We start from the raw sequence: 23,195 nt of genomic DNA on the forward strand, positions 1-23,195 counted from the left end.
ACTCATGTGAGAACTACATATGATATCCAATATTCTGAGCTATAACTGTTCAAATATGCCAGTAATCCACCTTTCTACCTATTAATTTTAAGGAAGCAGTCACCATAAATCACAGTTCACATATTTGCAGGGTCACCTTGCCTCCATTCCGCTACATACATACAGAATGTTTGATGTATTAATACTGTATTTAAAAAAAAAAAAAAAAAAGCTCTCATTTAAAGTCGGTGCAGGAACGCATTCTGCAGTGTGGGAGAGAAAGCATGCCATTTTTATTCAATCGTGGCATGAATATGTTTAAAATGAATGTTATTAAGTTCAATTGCCAACTTTTCATACATCTATGGAAATGGCCATATCTATGGATGCTGTCCATAATGTAATTAACATCCATACAATATGAATTCACCAGCCCACGCATAAAAATTCATATGATAAAGACTGTTATAAATATGCATGTTGATACTGATATCACACTTGTAAACAGATAAGCAGGTCTCTCTGTGAGTGTGTATGTGTGTGTAGCTCAGTAAACATAAGGTGGTGCTGTCTTTAAGAGAGAGAGCCTGGAAAGGGGTGATGTAATGTGTTCTCAGACAATGATGTCATCGACTGAGACACGGCAAGGATTTAAAGTGACAAAGGCATTTTCAGTGGCTCCATGTAATCCTGCATCAGGTCTCCTCAGAGAGCAGCACCCATGCACCCGGGGGACCTTCATTGAGTGGAGGGGGGGGGGCGAAGGATGCATGGAGTGAGAGCAAAACCATAAATGTGTGTCTTGCACATAAAAAGCAGGAGTTGGCGTCTCAGTGTGGCACACAGCATGTTTATTAATCAGGATATTTGAGATACAAAACACATTCTGTTACAGTGATAAAAACAGGGTTATGTTGCCGTCCATAAGCAGCCATCATCTATCATTTCTGTGTTATGTTAGATGTATATCTGAAGAGGAATGAAAGTGTTAGCCTCAAATTCTGGGCATGTATTTGACTGCAACTATACACCAGATATTTGGTGTTTACCAACTGCAAGAACAACACTATATTTGCATACATAGATTTCATTTTGATGAAATTTTCTTAAGACTTTTTTTTTTAATCTGCATTCAACCACATATTATGAATAATGGAATTGTTCAAGTTTACCAAAGATCATGTCCATTTCTGATATTGTATGTTCCCATTTTACCATTTCCTACTCAAAGTTAGGTCCAGTTTCCTTCAAACACTTTAAGTCTTCTTCCTGAGGCATTTTCCTTTTACTATAAATCACTTAACTCTGTTCTTGTCCTTCCCAAGTTCGTTCATTTAAGCTCCTTAAGCCGTCACTATTCTCGCTCCTACAAACTTGTCCTTAACACTGTTACTCGTGCCTTCCCAAAAGAGGCACTTCGAATCATGCGTCTGCCCTCATACGCAGAGCTGGATGGAGTGACGGAATTGTTGTCGTCTCGTTCTTGGACTGTCTCCTTGTTCTCCTCGCTTGAACTGCGAGATTTCGTCAGCTCCTCCGATCTCTCTTGGTCCACCTTCTTCTCCTCTGACTCTTTCGTCCAACTGTGTTCCTCTCTGGTCTTTGCACATTCACCCTGGCCCTGGTTAGAACCAGCGTCCTGAGCAGAAGCGCCATGATTAGCTTCTTTGACTTTCAACTGGCTCTCTTGCGTCGAGGTGTCTTCACATTCTTTTTGTTGGTTCTCTTCATAAACATGTGTCTCTGTTGCTGGACTGACTGAGGTATTTAACGCTGCTTTGTCCTGGGTTTCCTCTGTTGAATCTTGGAGTTTATTATCATTTGAGAGGCTGTTTTCATCAACATCTGATGGCAAACTTATGCTGGAATCCTTGCTGTCTTGGTTAGGAGATGTTCCAACATTACTGGTCGTGTCAACTGGTACAGACTCAGCCATCGGTGGTTCTTCTTCCTCTTCTGGCCCACACGGCGGTTGCACACTGGTATTCCCGTCATTCTTTGTTATGTCTGTGTCTGAGATACTGATGTCGCATGCAATCTTATAGAAGAGTGAATGGTTCTCTTTCATTTTCTCTAAGCTCTCGCACACTGTGGATGACATTTCACTGGACTCAGTCACGTCATCAGTGCATGCTGGTTGTTGCTCGATGTCTGTTATCTCCTCACTGCACAATGAGTCTATGCCAGGGATCTGCAAAGGTATGAACCCTTGCCACTGGTTGGTGGAGAGGAACCACTTGGCTCTCACATCCGTGGATGAAGAGTTACTTTCACTGTCATCAGCAGCAGGTTCTTCAAGCTTTTTCTCCTCTTCAACCTTGCAACTTACAAATCCCTTGCCTCCGTCTTTCTGGTAGACAGTCATAGATGATATATGATATGGTGAAGCTGGACGTCTGATCTTAGTTTTGGCAACCCCTGCTCTTCCACTGTGATCTTTGCGTTGTGTTTTGTCCCCAAAATTGACCTGACTTTTAAATTTTTTCACACGTGCGTCTCTTTCGTCTTCATCTTGAGATGTTCCACTAGAAAACTCAAGTTCTGCTGGACTTCTTAGATTATCCCCATAGTTTCCAATGTAACATGGTTGGCTTTCAAGGTCTGAAAACAGGAGCAGAACTTATCAGTTAGTTAGTGCATAAGTAGTCAGCAGCATATGTTTCTACTGATATAGAATTCCTTTGGTATTTCACTGTAATAGCTAATGGCCAGGAAAAACTTGATCTCGGTTCCAATCCTTAGCTTATTGATTTTGTGTTGGGGAATACCGTACGTACCTAATTTCATCCTTTGTTTTCTAGCTGTGTCAGGGGGCACCTGGAGAACATCCTGCTTCTCCCCCCTGATTGGTTGTTGATTGTGTGTAGAAACACTCTCTCTGACTGCGCTGATAGATGGATAGATAGATAGATAGATAGATAGATGGATAGAACAACCAATTTGTGAAATGCACCTAAAGCATTTATAAATACATTTAAATATAAATGATGACATATCCCACCTTCGTATGACTCTCTCCCGTATTCGTTCCACACGGCGGAGTTTGGCCTCTCTCTGCTCAGGGGTCAGACAGAGGTCAGGGTCCATGTCAGGGGTGAGGAGGGCAGTGGGTCGTTCTTCTGCCTGCTAAAGGACTTTCATATCAGAATGCATGCTACACCAGAATGAACTGAACTTATGGGATAAATCAATGCAATTAATCATTTTTTAATACAGTAATGGTAAATAGAACATGATGTGCCATGAGAGTTGCTAATGTCACTTTCATGTCTTATTGTTAATAATAAGATTTTGAATTATTAGTGTTATCTGTCTGTGGGAACCTAAACACTGAGGAAGGATAACAACTATACAGGACAAGAAAATGTATTATTATTTAATTTAACTTTATTTTTTCTTACCCTAGTGTCTGAGCTCTCTCTTCCATTTCCTAAACCTGCATGGTCTCTAGCTTGATTCCTTGAGGTCTCTGTAGCCTCAGCTCTGCTCGTGTCTGCCCGTGACTCTCTCTTGGAAGACCTCAGTGCACCCAGATGCTGCTGTCTGCTTGTCCTTTTAACGGGCTGATCCTGCTGCATTTCTGCCAAAGACCGGTTTTGATCAGGGCTTTCCAGCAGCAGACGCCTAGGTGGCTTATTCGACATTTTTTTACTCTGCTCAGCCAGTCTTTGCTGCATCTCAGGTGGGATCTGCTCAGGCAGTGGAGTGTCAAGCTCAGCCGGGGGATCCTCGACAGAAACCCGTCGGGCCACAAGAGAGGATGGCAGTACAGCTGTAACCACACGTGTCACCCTTAAAGGAAAGGGGGCCTGAGGAAATACCAAGATAGATTAGTAGTAAGTAATTAAGTACAATGAGTGTAAGTATATTTGTATATAATATAATGCGCTGATCCAGTCAGTTATACTGATCAGTGATTTGGCAAACCTCCTCTCGTGTGTCTGAACTTTGACTCGGGACACCTGGAGTGGGCATGGGAGGTTTCTTCCTATTTGTCAACCTCTCTTGATTTCTCTTGATCCTCTCAAGCTGCTCCTCTTCACTCATCTTCATCTTCTAGAAAAGATATGAGTCATTTATGAACTCTGGACCTCAGCAGTACGCATGTAGAGAAGGTAAAGCCAGAAACTGAATCTATGATTTGCATATCAAAAACAGATTATGGATTAATATCAGGGCTGCGTGTTTGCATCTGTCTGTGCCGAGATGTATGTGTGCATGAGTACAAGAATGGCTGCTTGCATCTGTATGTTCACATGCATGTGTACATGTGAAAAAGGGGGGGTTGGGTGGCAGAAGTGAGAAGCCTGAGCTACTGTGATGAGACATGAGCCTCTGCCTCCCCCTCTCGCCTCGAACAGGCACTGCAACATGCCCTAATTGCAAGGAAGATGAGAGAATCAAAGAATTGGAATTTGGCTGTGATTGCAATGAGGAAAAATCAGCTTTTGACTGCTTCTATATTTGGAGCATTTTGGATCACATTGCATACATCCACATATAGTTAACCAGCAAACAGGAAATTATGAAGAATCAAACCTTGGTTGATTGGTTGGCTGTGTCTGGTGGGATCCACTTTGAACCAGACTGAGAGTCTAAAGATGAAATGAAAAGGCAGGAAAGAGGAGGAGAAGGATATAAGGAGGGCGAGAGGATGGGTGGGAGGAGATGGTGACAGGAAGAAAGAGAAACAGGAAATATGAGGGTGGAAGACAAACAAAGCCACTGGGGACTAACAATGATTTTTTTTTTTTTTTTGTGTGCATAAAACACCTATTAAAGCTGTTTCATATTAGATGAGTCAGAAAATATTAATCTACTGGCCATTGTATCAAAATGGCTCTTTTCATGTACTCTATTTATATTGAGTATATCTGTGCCAACCGGATGCGTCTCTCGGTGCTTTCACATGAAGGAGGTCAGGCTGGCTGTTCCCTCTTCTATGTGCAGGATCAACAGCGTGGCTGTAGATTCCCTGAAACATAAGCATAGAAAAACATGAAAACATGTTCAAACTGGATGATATTTGACATGCATAATGTCAATATTTCCCACCTCATATGGTGACTCTGTATAGCCGTGGCCCTGTTGGCTCTCCAGTAGCTCCTGGGGTAAGGCTGGACGGGCTGGTGGCTCTTGTTCCACATCCTGTTGGGATAATAGTCACAAGGAATGTAATAAAAACTGTGAAGCAATGATGGAAAATCCAGTTGTATCTATACAAGACTGATAGTACACATTTTAGAGAGTCAGTGTTTGACATGACGGCAACATTGACTGAAGGACTTGTGCAGATCCTGCTGTTCTGACTCGAGAGCTAATATCATTAGTGCTCCAAAAGACATGAATACAGTATGTCACAAATGTTGGCATACTATAAGATCTAGTCAGCAGATGCCAGCAGACTGATTTAATCTCTGCCTCGGGTGGACAACAATTCCATGTTTGTTCATAAGCAGACAACAAATGTCAGGGGTCACTGACAAAGGAATCATGGACAGAAGTCGTACCATTGGCAGTCCACTGTGCAGCCTCTCTGTGGGAGAGCCAGGGGATCCAGGATGTGGGGCTGGCTGCTGGAACACTTGGGGCAGAGGCAGAAAAGGTCAGAGTGTTAACACTGTTCATCTATTGTCAGGTTCTCATGTGCAAAATCAGGATGGAACAGGCAACTATGCACATTGGCGACCCCACATGGCAGTAAGGAGTAATTGTTTGAATTAAGACTTCAGAGACAGAACGAGATATACTGTACAGTATGTACAGTGTGACATCAGCACAATGTTAGGCCTAAGTGTTTTACTGGCATCTTTACATTTTTAGATTTTTCTTATTCACTCTGAAGTTTTGATCTATCATATCATTTCCCGTTTCCTCTCCTTTTTTTTTTTTTTTTTAAGCAATTTGCTTAACACTTTGGTAATGAAGCCTTGTGCATTAGGCTGATAAGATGGCTGTATTCTTGCGTATAACATTACCTGGTGTAGCTTATATTAATTCACTTAATTGTATCTCTTCACCCACCCAGGAATTCTTGAGCAATTCATCCATATAAATAAATATATATATATATATATATATTGAATATATGAAATATTCATGGATAATAGTAATAGTATAAGTGTGTTGTATAAGAAATGTATTGTTTAATAGAAGATACTCAATTCAAAACAAAGGATAATTAAAATAATTCACTATGTACTGCATACAGTATGTACAGCATGGTGGTTGTTGAGCTATCACCTCACCACTCTAATAGGAGACATAACTCAATTTAAATCACTGTATTTCCACCAACAACATCACAACACATTGGATGAGAAGCTGAATTTTGCAAACTGGCACAAGCCTTCATGAGCTACACACTCTAAAGATTACAGCAGGAGTAGCTGATTCCTACTGTTGTGCCTCTGTAGTCCCAGCAAGAAGCGGAAATGATCCCTGTTGACCTTCAGTCCAGCGAGTATGTCCTCCATCATCCACAGCTCTCTCTGAGCCTGAGACTGCTCCTGATAAGAAAGAAACAGATGATTTTGCTCATGAAATATTTGACCTTGGGGTGAATGCTCCAACACTATGAAAGCAAACACGCACAAATGGAGATGCACTTAGTTGGACCTCAAGGGTGAGCAGTCACTAAAGTACAGAGTCTTTGAGACAGATATACATAAGATACTGTAAACATTCATATTGTTTTATATATGTATATATATATATATATACATTATAAGTATATATATATACACAAGTACACATTTTGTAGTTTATGAAGTACCTGTGGTATTCCAAAGTTACAGATGTGCTGAAGGTGTGAGCGTATAACAGACAGTTCACTCTCCATTCGCTCATATTGACTCCACACCCTCTCCATTTCCTGAGTAAAAAATATAGAGACAGATTTATAAACAACAACAAAAAAAACCCAAAGATCCCTGATTTCTGCTAACGAATTGGAGGGATTTGCAATCACAGCAGCCCTACTCATGTAGTGCCATTGCTTGTCTCATTTGGGGTCACTGCCACCTGGAGTTTTTACACACCAATGATACGTCACACATTCTGGCTCGGATTGTGACCAGATCCTCCTGGAGCAAAGCCTTCTGGGTCAGTGCCTCTTCCTGGGCTCGGGGCCCCTGGCTCTGCCACTCCTCCAGCTGCAGTCTGGACACCTCTAACGCACACTGGACACTGTCCTGTAAAACGACACTAGTGTCTGAGTTTGAAATGCAGTCACAATATTTACCAGAACAGACAGAATACAGCACTATTAATGAGATTGTTGGTTTTCATGGGATGGATACAACTGTAACCATTCAAGTACTGACCTTATCCATTTGCAGCTGGGCCAGTTCTACAGACAGTGACTGTAGCAGCTTGTCACACCCGCACAACCTTGTCAACACAGCCTGTAGAGGGAAAATCACAATCTGACTGTTGTCTCAGAGAGAAACATCTAATAAGATGGTAAGTGACTGCTTCTGATACTCACGTCTGCATCACTTTCAAGAGGTCTGATTGGTGGGGTTTCTCTTGAGTCATGCTTCTGGGCCTAAAAAGCATCAAGGTCAATTTTATTAAATAGCTTTTTAAAAAATAGAAATAAAGCTTGTATTTTATATATCTTTTTGCTGGTCACAGGCTTTTAATATGTGATTAGAAGTCTATGTCTTCATGAAATAATTTTTTAAAAATCTTTTTAAAGTGAAATCCTTTGTGCTCACCACAGTTATTTATGGTATTGTGTGCAGGTTAATGCTTGAATGTTAATGCTTGAATGTTAAGATTGAGCTGTCTTTCAAAGGAGCCCAGCGCAAGCTTCAGCGCTCTCAGTGAGACAAACACAGACACTGCAGCCATGTACTGTGAATCCGAGGGAGAAAATTATTCAAAAATGTACTTGCATAAGATGCATTTGTTATTTAGCAAACAGCACCTTCATGTAATCGTCATTACATGTAGCATAATCATGGCGGTACTCATCATAATACACACAAAACACACAGATATAGGATAGGTATAACAGTACAATTAAACACAACAACAGCCATAATAATGATAATAATAATAATAATAATAATAATAATAATAATAATGAGCACAATTAATGATTTATTAGTCACAAATAGAAATTGACACTGCAAATATTAGTGACAATACAAAACAGTGACATGGACATAAAACAAGTAGCCTACAGGACAATATAACAGGATCCTTAAAATATTGTTGCCGATAATGTTAGAGTCCATTTGTTAAAAGCCTACACAGTAAGACATTACAGCACAAACATAGTAAGACGACATAACACAAATACAAAACACCATAACACCACAGACAGTTCTGTTCCCACACAAGACACTATACGAACACACAGCGCTGTACCATGGCTGGCGGTAGCACACAAACAGATAAATGGCTGCGGAGATGGTGGTGATGGTGGTGGTGGTGGTGTGGTGGGTGGGGAGCATGTGCGGCTCTCGATGAGGGGGGCAGAGGGGGCAGTAAGTCTGCATGTGCCCCCGTAGAGTAGCTCTGAAGGAGAACACAGCACGTAGATAACATCAAGTGAGAACAGCAGCGGAAACGTGGCTTTAAAAGTACAACAGTAAAAATTCAACTCACTTCAATGATTTATTTTAGTTGGTTTTTACTAAAGAATGGTGGGAATGTGATCAATAGGTGTGATGTGCTACAAACTTGCCGTAGATGTATCGTTCGTTACAATACTGTACTACATTACACTACTATAATCACCTTTCCTAGAGGTCTTCTCCCACTCGGCATATGATGAACTGAACCGTATGTAGGTGTAGGCTGTAGACGATGAAAAAGATAAGGTGTGAGTAACGGGAGTCATTTGGTGACAAGAAATGATGTTAAAGGGGCACTTTGGAGATTTAGCATCGCACTTCCATAAAGTTGGGGAACTCGCAGATTAGATTAAAACAGAATGATCAAAATCACAGCAGCAGTGGCTGAGATTTCCTTTTGAGCTCCAAAAACACTGGATCCTGCATTTCCCACAATGCAACTTAATAGGTTATTACATTGGCATTACTTACATTTTTGAAACCCTCAAATTGTAATTCTTGAGTGAATGGAAAAGTTGTGTTTAATGATGATGTTTCAATATATATAGTAATATTAATAAGCAGGCATATCTGTGACATTGCTTAATTTTAGTATAATTAACATTTTTACTTAAATTTTGGGTAAGGCAGTTTTTGTTTTTCTGTATATAAACAAATAAGCCACATAAAGAATACATAATAATAATAATAATAATGATAATAATGTATAAAATTAATATATAAAGAAATACTTTTTGACCTATATGCTTCATGCTTGTGAGCATGACGATAAATCAAAGCTGTACCTCTCAGTTTATTGCACTTAAGACACATTATTATTATCTGAAAAATACTGAAAAAAAAACAAGTGCTGTGTGGTACAAAACCTCTGTTGTAATTTTTTCCAATATCATGATAAACCAAACATGCCCTGACCTGGCTGAGGTTCTGCCACCTTTCTGAGACTGGAGTAGTCGGAGTGGATTTGAACTCCAGCTTAGGTGAGGCAGGTGCGTAGTATAGGGTCTGTGGCACCATGACCGGGTCATCGTGAGGTCGAATGTCAACCCTTCCCACTGGCGTATGAGGTCGGGACCCAAGCTGCCCTCTGGAGGTCAATGAACCTGTTCCCATAATTTCTGTTTGGGTGGGTGGTGTGTTTTGGCCCGGAAAAGAATCCTCCTCTTGATTTGGACCACAAGCTCTTCTCCTGCTGAATTCAGCGGGACTGGGTGTTCTGTTTGAAGGGCTGTGAAGACATCAGAGAAGACAGAACAAAATGCCAAAGCTGGGACCTCTCTCAAAGGATTTTTCCCCCCTTTAAGTAAACCACTGGGATTTAACTGTGCGCCTTTCACACATTGAAACGACTTGACAACCTGCTGTTTCTGTGACGCACTCTCCGCCTCCCCCTGTGCTCCGAGTGCGACGTCCCCATCCTCCCACCGGTGAGATGACTCGGTTCGCTCAGAGTCCTGCTGACGTGCCTGTGTTTTTGGGAAGGACCCTCTCCATCGGAGGGGGATTTAGGGAAGTCCACAGATTCACTGCTGCCACCTATCTGTGTGAAATCCTGATAACTTGAGCAACGCCTGAAAAGATCAGAGATGCACCAAAAAAAAAAAAAAAGAAAAAGAAAAATTGGCTCACTCAGTGCACAGTGCAATCAATTCATTACATAACACCTCATATCCACAGTGAGTAGAGTTGTACCTGTTCATGGAGCTGTCTGGCTCCATCGCTGCAGACTGACTGAGGGCTCGGACCCAACCCAACATATCCTCCTGAGTGTCGGCGCTGAAGAAGTAGGAGCGCATACCCTGGTGCACCACCTAGTTTTACAGAGATCATTCACGAGGTAACACTGTTACTTCTCCCCTAATGAAGAATCGATGGCAGCTGATTTGTTTTTACATATAGGATAGCTCAATTTTTTTTATGATTTTTTTAAATGGTTTTTGTTTTATGTGTATGGTGATGCTTTTCAGTCTAGTGAACTACTACTTCTACCCAACCCAATTCAAATAAGGGTAAGATAGAAGTTCTTTAATTTGACCTGATTAGACGGGTTTCAGTGAATATACGCAGAGAGGAGCCTTTCAGGTGTGTAGTGGATTTAAAATAGTTGAAATATTCCTGTGGAATAGTTCATTTTGTTAATCCATATAGTTTTGAATCTAAACAAAATGTTATGTTAACAATTAACTTATTCTTTGTACACTGTATGCATAATCAAAAAAAAAAAAAAGGCTGGTATGACGCTTGATCTAAATGAAGATACCTTGAAGGTGAACTTTCTGTTCTTGCATTCCCGTGGTGTGCAGAACAGGATTTTGTAGCTTGGGAGTGGGATGCTGCCGAGCACAGATTCTTCTCTGCTGTCTGATTGAGGGCGGGAAAGAAGTGAACAAAAGAAGAGATGCCTTGTTGTTCATCCAGAGCACATAGGAAAGATTTCATTCCACGCACAGTGCTGGGACTCATGCTGTGCTCTTTACCTTTATAGTAAAACAGGCAGTAGTTGGAGAGGACGAACCATCTTCTCTTCCAGAGCTTCAAACCAGAGCTATCCTGCGGAGGGAAGATTCATTAGAGGCCCAGCCACACACTCTTCTACATGCAATGATGAAGGTAAAAGATGTTAAATAGATCAGTAGATGATGTTTGGCGTTTTACTTTTTTGTTGAGCCATCCTCTAATAACCACAGGGCAGTTGGGGTCTCTCTTGGCAGCTTGACATCTTTTCCCAAATGTTTGCACCCTCCCATCACTTTCCTGTTACCCAAAAGGAAGGAATAACACATTTTGTATGCATGAACGGTGTCACAGAAATCCTTTCACATGTGCACATTATAACACGGCTGCCTGGAAAACTGGAAAACGCACCTTTGTCACAGGAAAGTAGGAAATAGTGGCCACACTGGAAGCTTGGCTTACTCTGTCCTGGTCATCCATTCTGCAGGGAAATACAAGAATTCATACATAAACGAAGAAGATGAGAAGGAGAATACGAACATAAGTGAGTGTCACAGCTGAGCGAAAATGTCATTTCAGTCAAAACATTTAGATTAATGCAGATTCAATTTTTTTTTACAGTGTTGCACTCAAACTAAATCCTAGACCCTACTATTAACTTTAACCAAGTACTGTTACTATGCAGGTGGCTTTATGAACAAGAAATGAAGTCATAATTACTTGTGATACAAACACATAAAAGTGCGCAGGAAATCCAAATACTGTAAGATTTTTTTCAGATCAGATGATAAAAATATCCACATCTGTACAATTATAGTTTGCCACGACCTCGGAGCGACCTCTTTATGAAAAACAACAAATATGAATACACATGCACATCTAGTACTGAACAACTCTTTATATTGTAGCACTGCCAGCCTACATATTTGAATGAACTAGCTGAGAGTGGTTGGTGAGGCCTTACCAATACAAACTGAACCAGATTCTCTCTCTGTAGAAGCCACCTAGTCAGTCACTCCCATGAACAGCACCCAGTCCCATAACCTCCGAGCTCACATATGCCACATTCTCGTATAGTTGAGATTTTTGTTCCTCGTCAACTGTTCATTCTCTCAGAGACTCGGTGTTGTACTCTTCCACCGCCAGCGAAACTCTCCCACCGGTCTATTCTAAGCCATAACAGGCCTGTGTGCATCCCCACCATGAAACTGACAGGTGACAGCTGCGTCGCCGTGGTAGCAGGGAGGGGCCCGGGACAGTGTGAAAACCAATCTGGCAGCATGGGACGGGCTGGTATGACAGACGAGATTTGGAATGTGTCCCAAACTGCAGAACTGCAGTGTAGACTGCTTAGGACGGGAACCAAAATAAAAGAGTGTGGTGCCGGGGAAGTAAAGTGGCATGTTGAAGACAAATGTGTAGGGGAGGGGTGGGGCTGACTGTGTCAGAGGTTTGTGTTTTTCTGTAGAGTCATGCTGTCTCTTTAGGATTCATCAGCATATTTGGTTCTGTACCTCAGGTCACATGGTAGCATGTTTCTTACACCTGCACCTACTTTATGACTTTGCATAACTTTACTTATATTTCATATTATATTACTTGATACAACTATAACTACTTTCTTATGCCCATATAAAGTATTTCTTCAATATTTATTTTTCATATATTACTAGTATAACTGTATAAAGCACCACTTTATTCATGAGTTGGTTAAAAATATAACCTCCCCTTAAATTTCTTCTCCATGCCAAACTACTTGCTGCATGTACTGTATTTGCATATGCTTGTATAGATGTATATATGCTATGTTTAACAACATAATACTCGAGTTACACACTAACATCTTATTAAGATTTTAAAACTGATCCTCAGCTTCTTTAAGTTGCACCTGCTGTGGCTTCTTTAGCAAAGCATCATTTCACAGCTTGTCTAAACTGTAGCGTTATTGTTGACCGTCATGAAACAACAGTAGAGATGAACTAGATGATAAAAATTCATGAGAACATCTCACATGCAGCCTCCACAAGCACTCGTGGGTGACCCAGTGGTTTGACGTGGTTCAGCATCTACAATCTATGTCAGTATCAGCCACAGTCCCCTACTAGTGAGACACAGAGTAAATGAGAGAAAGTCTTTGTTAGAGATGAGAGCGGAGACTAACAACCTCACAGCCGCTGGGGGATTATGTGGGTGTTGTGAAATATTTGGAAAATCTCCTTCTTAATCAGTTGGGGTCACTTGCGCTGGGAGGAGAAGACTTGAAATGCTAAAGAGCGAAGGACCGGAGGACAAATAGTGGGTTTGTGTACCGCACAGAGTGCGCTTTGTAGCGCCCAAGGACTCTGGAGCATCATGTGAAAGTTGGACACAGAGCATGTTGAATGCATCGGCCGGGGGAATATCCTCCCTCTCCATCAACAAAAACATTTGCATGTCTCCTACATTCTCATGCCTTTTAATGTCAACAAAATCATGACAATACATTTGACCTTACAATTAACAAGCCACTGTCTCGACTACATATTTGACTGCCTGAGAAGATTTTCCTATTGAGGACATGGGATTGCTGTATGTAACATATTTCATTCGGTTATGGACAGTAAAGTTAGGGTTTAGGAGACATTAAAGTTGCTGTGTAAATACAGCTGGGATATCACAGCTTGGCAAAGCTGAGAAAAAATCCCCCAGTGGGCCTGTTATATTTCAGCCACAGATAATGCATCACAACAGCCACGCTGCTCCACAACTCTGCTAACCATGAGCAACAGTAGTAGTTTGTTCGGTGAATGGAAAATGGCTGTAAACTTATTAAATAAATGGAAATACAGAGTTCATATAAATACTGAAATGCACTCAAATATCTCTCTGAAACAGTTGTTTAACTGTTCAAATAATACTTATAATTTAGTGAGACATAAATCATAATAAAGATGCCATATTGCTTTACCTGACTAATTGTATCCGCCTGCTGGCTGCTTCAAGCTCCATCACTTGGCACGCTTCCTCACAGCATCTCCTCAGGCTTGGCTGCCCTCTTCCTGGCTACCTCGAGCTCCTGTTGCCCAAACAGTCCCAACAATCTCCTGCCACACTCCGCTTCTCTCCTCGTACGTGTGAATCTCCCTCTCTGTTTCTCACTGTTTCCCTCTGCTCGGACTTGTGGCGGCAGTGTCGGTGCGGTGATCTACCTACGCGGGCTGTAAACACTCTCTGTCCTCTAACAGTGCACTCTCTGTGAGCCCCTTCTCCCTTCTCCCCCCACCGTCGTCTTCTTCCTCTTCTTCCTCAGTGTCCCTCCCTCTCACCCTGCCCCTGACAGCCTCTCTGTCTTTAGCTGAGTGTGGGTTTGTGACTTCGGAATTTACAAAAAACAGCTGTTCTCTCATTCTTCTGCTCTGCCCTTTGCATTATTTGAATTTCAGTTATCGACCATATGCATCTAGCTTTATGACGATTGAAGACTTGGATGCCAGTCTTGAATTATCATCTTTGATAAGGCCCCCAACCATTCGGAGTATGAACAGCTGAGTGCAATGGCTTGAAGTCTTTGTTTCATTTGCAAACTGATAAACAGAATTTCTACAATCAAATCTAGGTGCTCAAACTATCTAGTAAGGCAGTAATAGATCAGTTTAATTGAACGTCTCACTGTAAAGGAGAGTTTTGGGTTAAAGTGGCAGGAAAGAGTACAAAATAGTATTTAAAACGTTAAAGAATTATAAACTAAACAGAAAAGATCTATATCTAAGGTAGTATTTAAATGTCAGACATGATCCCATTGTCTAATAATTATAGTGTCTAGACTTTAAAGGTTTCTGCAATTAGGCAAAAGCATTTTCCCAGATGGTAGGCTCTTATTTAGGTTCTCTCCTGCACTGAGTCAGCGTCTTGTGGAGTTCCTCTTCAAACATTCTCAAGATAGAAACTGAAGTATGCACTTTAATGCACTTGACTTGCAGGCAGCACACGAGAGATGGTGCTCAACTAATCCACCGGTAATGAAAAAAACAGATGTACAGTGCTTTAAGGTGAGAGGACAGGAGTGTGAGCTTTTCTCATCATGGATAATATCAAAAATCTAGACGGAAGGAGAAGCACTGAGAGGAAAAGTGAAAGCTGATACTCAGCAGCGGGCCACCACACATGCCTCAGGAGAGCTGGCATTATTGTTGTACAAGAGGAAGATATCAAAGGTATGTTAAGTGCTATGAGAACAGGGAAGATAAGAGAAAAGTCAAGTCTAAAATTATTCCTGTGGGATAGCAACAAGGCCTGGCTGGTTGATAGCACACTATTCAAATCTATGACTATCATAATTCTGCGTCAGAAGTCCTTTTGTTGCTCGAAATCCCAGATCCTTGAAACACAATGCACCGCAGGTATGGCACAAAATCATTCACGCCATTGCTCATTGCTCAAATAGTAATCATGCCATCTTATAATTAGTATTTCACATGTCCAGGCCATTTGGTTTCAATCAGGAAGGTCGTGACCTCGGATGCCCGGGATGTCCAGTTCTCACAGGGGGCACATGAGTCTGCCTCCAGATATTTACGACCCCACCCATTTAGCATACTTCACAATCAGCCCTGTTGACTGACAGCTGCGTGGCTACTCATGATCTCCTATTACACACTAAACAACCTGTGGGGCGCTCGCACTCAGGAAGCAGGAGGAGTGGTGTCATGGCTCATGGGAAATGTGGTTCCTGACAAAAGACACAACGTAACATAACAGTCGACATTAACCTGTAATATATGGGAGCCCCAAAAATGTTCAGTATTTAACAGATGAGACATTTTGTAATAAATGATCAAATGAATTAAGAGAATAAAAAAAGGAGTGAAATATTTAAATGAATCAATAAAATGTGAAATTATTTAATAAATTATGAAAACTCAACCCAATATTATGAAATGTTATTTCATTATAGTCACTTTTATTTCAAAATGTCATTTTTCATGACAGCTGAAGTGTCACCTGTTCCTGCCCCCTTAATTTTTAGTCAATCACATCAGCCCCCAGGTGCTGGCTGCCGGCTGCCAGTCAAAGCTCTGCTGCTAGCTGCAGTAACTGGCTCCTGTAGACTAGAGGAAATATCAGAATTGAACTTTCTCTGAGGAATATCTTTACAATCACAAAACTGCCAGGGTAACTCGACAGTGAATTAGCAGCTGCTGTTAACACTGGCTCTTCACTTTAATGTCAAGAAATTCCCCAAGCTTACGCGCCATGCAGCTTGTCAGCTGCTGAGGTAGGTACAGTAGCATATGTAGCCTTGTTAAGCTAAATAAAAGGAGAGGTTTGTTGCTATTTTTTTATTCATTTGCACTGTGTTTATTTGCACTTGGTAGCAATTGTTGAGCTCTGCTAAGAGAGGCAGGGGGCCTGAGACAACAACAAGCATCTATAATGAGCTTTATTTTACAGATTAATTTGTTATATACAGTATATATGTGTGTGTATATATATATATATATATATATATATATATATATATATATACTTTTTTTTTTTTTTAATTAACGACATTAATATAATTCAGTTCATTATTTAATTATTATCTAATTGCTTATGTACAATTTGGAGTACAAAAGTAAAACTGTCCTCATAATGTCATTCTCATAAAAAGTGAGATAAAATATATCTGTATAAAACTGTTCAGCCATTGTATTCTATTGTACAGACAGCAAGAATCCACCAGATGGAGCTGTTTAATAATTTTGTATAGCACACACAGCTTGTACTGATAGCTATTAAAATAATAATAATACTAATAATAAAAAACACAATTAAAAACAGCAAGTGATAAATATCTAATTGGCTAAAATACACAAAAAAAGCTTTATACATTTGTAGAACAACTATATATGTTATGGTATAATATGTTCATGTTGTGATGCATTGTCTTCATCAGTGAGGAACAGCATTGACCTAACATGGTTATTTACAGGTGAACTAACCAAGAGAGACAAATTTGCATTAGAGTAACAAGTACAATATCCCTCTGAAGTGTGAGTTAAACTATTAAGTAGCATTAAATGCTCAAGTATCTCAAAACTGCACCTGAATATAGTCTAGTACTAAAGTAAATGTACTGTCATTTATGTGTACATAAATACACAGAAATGATGAACCAGTGAAGTATTACCACATGTATTAGTGTTTTTGAATATTGTCTATACATAGATTGAAGGTACAATACGTTATCCAAAATGAAAACAGTGGCCCCACTGTCTAAAATGCTGTAATTACATATCACCAAAAATAGCTGTTGCGCTTTAAGTTATGTTAATATGATTACTAGCACCAGACATTTTAGCACAGCTTACTTTTTTTTTGTTTTTGATAATGCACAAACACTGTGATGTTCATGAGTAAACTTGCAGCTTATATTTGACGTCACACACACAGGAGCGGTGTCTGAATCATTCCACACAGAGCAGGCCACGGGCCTCTTACTGTAACATTTCACAAGGTTTATTGCCACTTTGCTTTCACTATTTGATAAAAGCTGGTAAAAATTCAGTCAAGTCACCTGTTTCTCCAAATATTATTTCACTGTTAATATGGTTCTCTCCCTTACTTTACAGGCCTTGATTCAGCATCCCAGTGTCATGCATGGACTACGGGAGCACCGCACGTCCTAGATTGACATTTGTGAGTGTGGACAGACAACAGAGACAGTGAAGGTGAATGAGAGTGGTGTGTATATGTATGCATTTATACAGTAAATATATATATATATATATATATATATGTGTGTGCGTGTGTCTGTGTTCTGTACATATATACACAGGCAAAGAAAGAGAGAGAGAGAGCAACATGGAACCTCACTAGGCGATGTCATACTGTAGACAGTTTGAACGTGGGCCAGCTACATGACAGTAAATCTGCCGGGACCAATAGTGTCAGAATAAATGACTGCTGCATATCATCGATAGAGTGGTGTTGGACCAGATGGGAATAATATCACGGGAGCACACAGAGTAGATGTAATTTAGAACCAGCTACTGAACGCAAGTCATCAAGCTACTGCACAAGTGTTCACACGAAGCTCATACATTCTGTCTGAGGAGAGGACACTGACATGTTCTCTCCTCAGAGGAAAACTGATGTTCTATCTAATAATGCTGTTATGAAATTATATATTTGCCACTTTATTAATTTCACAGGCAAATGTTAGTTCATAATTTGTTTTGCTGTAAAAACATTTAAACTTTGATTTGGAGTTTGTGTTTATATTCAGAGTCTGTACTGTCCAAAGCAGTGATATATAGGACACTCTCCCCTGCTTCCTATAGGCCTGTGTAAAGCTATATGTGTCACATGCAAAGCTTATACCACTTTGCTCATGACACAAGCTTAGGGTTACCACTCACCCACATGCCTGGCATATACGCTCACACATCCTGACACAAACATGTAGGGCGCTCGACGCTCTGGGTGTGATTATTCTTGGACCATGGTCTCCAGTTTTGTTTGCTTTGGGCCACAATGGATGTGTGTATCTGTCATATAGGTTTAACTGTCAGACCTTACTGACTATAAATTCATCACAGGGACCACAGCATAAATCATGCTTATATGTCTCTGATCAAGTGTACTTCAGCAGTTATGTATATGTGTATGTATACATATTTATATATATACACTATATATATACACACACACACACATATATATATATATATATATACACATACATAAATATACTCATATACATAAAATATTTACATATACATACATATATATTATTGGAAATGGAAATGATTATGAGCTGTGGCAACCTCTATCTACAGTGTCCTGCTGGAAAGTTGGACCCAAAGGAGCTGCTACATATGACAATTGACCTCAGATATACTCAGAGTGCATTAGCACCATGTGATTTAAATTTGTTGACAGTTGTCTTGATGGTACAACAACAAAACAGGCACAAATGACTTTTTTAGACCTTAGATGGGTTAAAAAAGACCCATCTGTTTTTTTTTGTTTTGTTTAGTGATTAACATTTTTGTGATGCAAACATCACAACACAAATCTCTTGTGTCTCATTTACTTTATATGATAATTGAGTTTTTGAGTTATTTGTATTATATTCCAAGACCAGGTCAAAAATGACCTGAATTAACTATAGCGCTAAGTGTTATTTATGTTTTTAATCTCAGAAAAGCATCTAGATGTAGAATGTTCACTTGCTTTTAGCTCTGACAATTCCTGAGGAAAATATCTGTCACTGTGCTCTGTTCACCAGCTAGTCGCTTACTGTGTGTGACTGCTGCTCGATGCTGAGCAGCTACTGTGGAGTGGGTTTTTAGAGCTCTTTTGCTAAAAACAGCTGCCTGCTGTGGCAAGTATTGTTGAGTATTATTGAGAGCAATTAGAGTCAACCATAGTTTATCACTAGCGATCCCTTTCACTTTGTTTTCTAGTTCTTATTGGTAATAATAGCAGCTTAATTTGTGACCCACTTGGAGTGTTGGTTTCAACACACCGGCACGGCTCATGTAGTTGATCATCAGGCCTCTTTATGGACATTGTTAAATTAGGAGTGTGAATGTTTTTGTTGGTGTGCCCCACTTTTAGTTCCTGTAAAGCTCACGCATTAGGTGTGAAGGCGGCAGGAGTTGAGGCCCACCTGTCAAAGTAGGAAAGTGATCTTCAAACTGGAGCCTCTCACATATCAAAGTGAGCTCCTTCCAACCCGGAGGGAAGGGAAGTGATTCTCCTTCTTCTTTACTCAGCTAAATCCAAAGAGGATCGATGTGTGCAACCTTATCCTAGCAACACAACAGGGCTTTCACCCGTTAAGGAATGATCACAGATGGAAAAACGAGAGGGAGTAAATGAGGTCAGGCGCTAATTTCATTTAAAATGTATTAAACCTAAAATATGACAAAACTGAATCTGTACAGTCATAATTAAAAACAATAGGGGATAATAATTTGGTTTAAATACATACTTTATTTCAGATTTCATGAAGTCACATGCCACACAACTTTGATAAACATCATTATCAGTTCATAGATGTCCAATATGATGCTATAGAACCAGGCATACACTATACAATAAAGGCGTATCTGACAAAAAAGACCAAAAAATAGAAAAATATTTCTCTAGAAATGATAACAACTCTAAATACAATAACCATTTATTTTTTATTTTTTATAACAACTCCCACAAAGAGAATAGAACTGATACATGTTTGATTAATTCATTAATTAAAGCAAATTTTGGTATTAAATAAGACTTACAGGAATATGTGAATAAAACATTAGCCACTCAAGGGTCAAAACCAGACTGCCGCATCAACACAGTTTTGTTCAGTTTTAGCTCCATCCTTTCATTCTGTTTTTCTCAGTATCGTGCATGAGGACTGAATTCCTACCCAGAAACCTGGAAGAATCTTCTTCTCGATACTTGTCTTAACTTTATGCAACAGCTTAACCTCCTTCTCTGCTCCCTCACCAGTTACAGCATAAAAGCTTATAATCCCTGCAGGCTGGTCAATGTAAACGCCAATTCTGGAGTAATACGGGACATTGTTTATGTCTTTGTTTACGCCATTGAACCAGATCTGATAACACGTTCCTGACCAACACAGACCCCAGGACTCCTCATTTTCTCCCAGGCCGCTCGGCCCACTGTTTGCCCTCCGTCCTGCTCCTTCAAAGGTGGCTCCAATTACCACCCACCCTGAGTATTCCACCTCCCAGTAGGCCCTCATGTTCCAAAGGCCCTCTTTGCACACCACCTTTGAAGAAAGTAAGAAAAAAGGGGGAAACAAGATTATAACTTTTGTTTCTTTACTAGATAGCCTGTAATAGTATCATAGCATTTTCTGACTCACCTGTGGAGAGTACTCGTATCTCTCTGGTCTATCCAGGACCGGACAGATCTCCTCAGTTCTACGACACACCTTAGACCCACTGTCAGAAATCCACAACATCTTGTTTGCAGTCTTGTCATCCAAAGACAAATTCATCCAGTCTACAGGAGAAAATTAAACCATAATATTTTTTTTTAATAAACTATCAGTGAATCCTTTAAAAAGTATTGAACTTTGAATTATTTGAAAAAACAAAATCTGCCCGTACACTTCATGAGCTCAGCTCTGCTTGTTGGCTCTGGGATACCAGGCACATAAACTGAGACTTTTTCTGGAGGGAAACGAAACAGGTGTAAATACAGAAAGAAGTAATATTCAGACAAACTAACACATGCATCAAATCCATTACCTGCATTTGTCTTATCATTCTTGTTGGGTTTCATTTTTTTCCCTAAAAAATGTAAAGACCAAAGGTTAAACTGCAAGAAGAAGAAGGTGCTTGTTTTCCTGTTTACCACAGACACATGAAACAGGACTCATGAAGAAACGTTAGCATTTAAGAAGCAAAGAATATAGAATCCAAGGTATTCCTAAATTTTCTTTTTACATTAATTGTCAAAAAAAAAAAGGCCATTAATATGAGAAAATCCCTCATGTCAAGGAAAAATCACAACAATCTGTGCTATACCATGCACTTTCAATGCTGTATGGAGAGTTTGACAAATGTGAATATACACATTTTAAAACAACATTTTAAAGCCAGTGAGAATATTGGATATGAAACCCAATCATGACCATCACTGTAACTGAGAAATAAGTGGTTGATACATCTATGACACTTGTGTTTCTTTCCAAAATAATATACACCTATTATGGGAAAAAGAAATATATAAGATTCAGTCACCGATTTGACATTTAAAAAAAGATGGTTCTCTCAACGAAAATATCCGCCAAGTGTAAAAATGACTTCTCATACTGTGTGAGTGGTTTTGATGGATGCCTCATTTTCAGTGATACCCTTGATTTCCTTATTCCATATAATGATCAGATTAATGGCCTTCATATAAACACATTCACTCAAGACAAGTAGGAGAGAGGCATTATGAATTCAAAGTCATCTTTCTTTTTTATAGGAAGACAAACAAGCTGAGAAGCCTGTTCATTAATTGCCAATAACTGTCTTTGTAAATGAGAATATTCCCTTTTGAAAAGATGCTGATACGTTATAGGTTTGTTGGAATGCAAAGATATTCATTTTCATATTAAATGTAATGGTTTTGCATTACATTGTACAAAATGTTGTTGTACCTGGTTTGCTGGTCTCAGAGAGGATTATTGCACAATTAGGTCTGGTCGGCATCTTGAGGTCCTGCGCTAATAATCCACGTTCAGTTGTTTGAAAACTCTTTGATTCACGCAAAGTAAATGTGAAAAGTCTCCGTCTTTCACTTGACTTTTATACCCTTGGTGAAGATGAGGCGGGGGTGGGGGCTGTAGGAGAGTCTGAAGAAGGTGCTGGAGTCAGTGGAACAGCTTCTCAACAGGGGGGCAAGGGGGTGTATGCCCTTGACTTTGACATATGGATATATGTGAGGCTAACACAGGCATTGGACACCCGTGAAACTCTAGGAGTGTGTTCAAAAGAGCAAGAAGATGGTTGCAAACATGACTGAAAGTAGGAATCAGAAACTGGGCTTGTCAGTGCTGTCAGCACGAGTGAGGCGGGAGGGAAGCAGAATCCACCGAACAAAGACAACGCAGTCCAAAGAAGACGTTAAACTATGTTGACAGATAAAGATCTATGGCCCATATAATGCATCTATTTTTAATTCCTACACCTGCCAAGACTCAAGACTGTGTGAAAAGTGGCTTACCAAGTCTTGCATCAGTGGCATTAATATTTATTTAAAGAGCAAAACCCGTATTTAAAGAAAAAGGATTTCTTATTGCAACATCTCTCACGTTTATCCTCAAGTAGAACACAAAAACCACCATAAATCTCCAGGAAACCTTTTCCTGGTGCCAATATGGAGACCCACAGGAGAATAATGGGTGCTTGGTTAAAAAATTGACTCTAGAGATGCGAGGAGGAGTCTGTGAGCAAAAGTGGCGGATTAATGAATTTGTTTGTTTTTGTCAATTACAGTATTACACCCATTCTGTAATGCTGAGAGCGCACGGTGATGAAATGAAAATGTGAGCTTACGCAGAACACCAGTTTCCTTAATGACCAGTGTCCTTCATAAGTCGACTGATAAAGGAAATGAATTCTCTACATGTAGCAGCACTACTTTTTTGCTGTCACTATATTTAAATATGTGTATTAACAAACCAGGACGAAAAAT

General features: G+C 40.0%; 3 protein-coding genes across 3 annotated transcripts; all 3 read right to left on the bottom strand.

Annotated features, from left to right (window-relative positions):
- Positions 1 to 826: 826 nt before the first annotated feature.
- Positions 827 to 3,512, bottom strand: LOC111220254. The gene is made up of 4 exons (XM_022743280.1): positions 3,381 to 3,512; positions 2,981 to 3,102; positions 2,757 to 2,861; positions 827 to 2,580 (listed from the first exon to the last, which is right to left on the bottom strand). Exons 3-4 carry the CDS (start codon positions 2,764 to 2,766, stop codon positions 1,346 to 1,348), a joined length of 1,245 nt encoding a protein of 414 aa, XP_022599001.1. The 5' UTR covers positions 2,767 to 2,861; positions 2,981 to 3,102; positions 3,381 to 3,512; the 3' UTR covers positions 827 to 1,345.
- On the bottom strand, positions 3,045 to 14,139 carry plekha4 (pleckstrin homology domain containing A4). Its single transcript, XM_022742340.1, has 22 exons — positions 13,969 to 14,139; positions 11,433 to 11,502; positions 11,223 to 11,321; positions 11,045 to 11,117; positions 10,828 to 10,928; positions 10,260 to 10,378; positions 9,926 to 10,138; positions 9,483 to 9,795; positions 8,731 to 8,790; positions 8,359 to 8,508; positions 7,469 to 7,528; positions 7,305 to 7,385; positions 7,020 to 7,172; positions 6,755 to 6,853; positions 6,380 to 6,488; positions 5,490 to 5,563; positions 5,035 to 5,127; positions 4,864 to 4,954; positions 4,519 to 4,574; positions 3,907 to 4,035; positions 3,381 to 3,788; positions 3,045 to 3,113 (listed from the first exon to the last, which is right to left on the bottom strand). The coding sequence occupies exons 1-22, from the start codon at positions 14,007 to 14,009 to the stop codon at positions 3,045 to 3,047; spliced, it is 2,661 nt and encodes an 886-aa protein (XP_022598061.1). The 5' UTR covers positions 14,010 to 14,139.
- A 6,225-nt stretch (positions 14,140 to 20,364) lies between these two features.
- Positions 20,365 to 22,210, bottom strand: LOC111219626 (tripartite motif-containing protein 16-like protein). Its single transcript, XM_022742341.1, has 4 exons — positions 22,159 to 22,210; positions 21,119 to 21,181; positions 20,872 to 21,011; positions 20,365 to 20,775 (listed from the first exon to the last, which is right to left on the bottom strand). Exons 1-4 carry the CDS (start codon positions 22,208 to 22,210, stop codon positions 20,365 to 20,367), a joined length of 666 nt encoding a protein of 221 aa, XP_022598062.1.
- Positions 22,211 to 23,195: the final 985 nt, after the last annotated feature.

The sequence above is a fragment of the Seriola dumerili genome, unplaced genomic scaffold, assembly GCF_002260705.1.
Source record: "Seriola dumerili isolate Sdu_G_001 unplaced genomic scaffold, Sdu_1.0 BDQW01000068.1, whole genome shotgun sequence".
Lineage (NCBI taxonomy): Eukaryota > Metazoa > Chordata > Actinopteri > Carangiformes > Carangidae > Seriola > Seriola dumerili.